The sequence below is a fragment of the Podarcis muralis genome, chromosome 9 (genome assembly GCF_964188315.1).
Source record: "Podarcis muralis chromosome 9, rPodMur119.hap1.1, whole genome shotgun sequence".
Taxonomy (NCBI): Eukaryota; Metazoa; Chordata; class Lepidosauria; order Squamata; family Lacertidae; genus Podarcis; species Podarcis muralis.
Genome location: NC_135663.1, coordinates 21468840 through 21470466, shown reverse-complemented (window position 1 = coordinate 21470466; position 1627 = coordinate 21468840). Strand labels below are relative to the sequence as shown.

Genomic DNA, 1627 nt, shown 5'->3' with positions numbered 1-1627 from the left:
GTGCACCCATCTCACTCAAGAGGCCGGGGGCCAGCGCTGTCCGGAGACACTTCCGGGTCACGTGGCCAGCGTGACATCGCTGCTCTGGCAAGCCAGAGCCGCACACGGAAACGCCGTTTACCTTCCCGCTAGTAAGCGGTCCCTATTTATCTACTTGCACCCAGGGGTGCTTTCAAACTGCTAGGTTGGCAGGCGCTGGGACCGAGCAGCGGGAGCGCACCCCGCCGCGGGGATTCGAACCGCCGACCTTTCGATCAGGAACATAGGAACATAGGACAGGAACATAGGAAACTACCTTATACTGAGTCAGACCATGGGTCAAAAAAGTTCCTTATTGTGTGCAATTTCTGGCAGTGTTCATCCCCAGCCCTATCTGGGAAATTTTGCATGCAAATTTGATCTTCTACTGTGCTACAGCCCTTCTGTCTGCTTTAACAAGACGTTAGGCACCCAGTATGTGTTGTAGCCTCAGCAACTTAATCACTCCTGCCCTTATATCTCTGTTTCTCAAACCGTAGATTATGGGGTTGAAAATGGAAGGCACATTGAAATAAACAAGGTCAGAAATGGCCCTTAGCGTGGACAAGAGGTTCTCTTTAAGGGGATCTTTGACTTCTAGACTTCCTGTCACTATAAAAAACACCAATGACGCATAGAAAATGGCTAGCACTAAACCATGAGTGGCGGCTGTGGTGAGCGATTCTCTGGAGCAGTTACAGTGGTTCATGGTTCTTGATACTTTCAGAATCCTGTTGTAGGAAAAACCAACCAGAGAAAAGGACCCTAGAAGGTGAAGAGCCATTATGGTGAGCCGGTAGAGTTTGGCGTACACAGGCAAATCTTTGGAACACAAAATGTCTTCCAAAGAAGAAGGAGTGCAAAAGAAGCTGCAGGAATGGGCAAGCTGGCAAGACTTTTGCCCAACAAATATAAGCACATAAATCATGGGATAAACAGCTGCAAAAACCCAGGAAATGCTCAGGATTCTGATTGTTACCCTATTTGTGATTTTTCTTTCGTAATGAAATGGCTGGCAGATGAAACAGTACCTGTCAATTGCCATGGCGGTGACTGTACAAATGAGGAGGTTGCTGTGAGCATTCAAGGCATAATACTGGATTAAGCATATTGGCAAAGTAATGGGGCGGAAGGTGTCTCGGGCAAACATCGCAAACAGGTAAGAGTTAGTAGCCACAAGTCCACCAAGATCCACCATTGACAGTTGGCAGATGAGAATGTTTTTTGGGGTCCACAGAGCTTTTTGTGAGCAGATGCTGAGGGTGAGGAGCAGGTTGGACAGAAGCCCAAGCAGAAAAAGAGGAGCCAGGAAAATCAATATGATATGGGTTCTACTCCTTGCGTGAATGAAACCCCACAAAAGTACACCGGTGAAGGAGGTAGCATTGGGGGTGTTGAATTGGCTCGATGAATTGTTAGAGCTTCTTTCCATTCCTGCTTCTGAAGAGTCACTCTGGGATCCTTCTGGGTTTCTTTCTAATTCACATTAACTGGAGAAACAAGAGATAATGATGGTGAGGATGATAACTTTGCTGTAGTAGCATGTGTAGTAAAGGTAAAGGGACCCCTGACCATTAGGTCCAGTCGTGACCGACTCTGGGGTTGCAGC

General features: G+C 47.4%; 1 protein-coding gene across 1 annotated transcript; it reads right to left on the bottom strand.

Annotated features, from left to right (window-relative positions):
• Window positions 1–442: 442 nt before the first annotated feature.
• On the bottom strand, window positions 443–1216 carry LOC114603748 (olfactory receptor 1L8-like). Its single transcript, XM_028742932.2, has one exon. The coding sequence runs from the start codon at window positions 1214–1216 to the stop codon at window positions 443–445; it is 774 nt and encodes a 257-aa protein (XP_028598765.2).
• Between the last annotated feature and the right edge of the window lie 411 nt (window positions 1217–1627).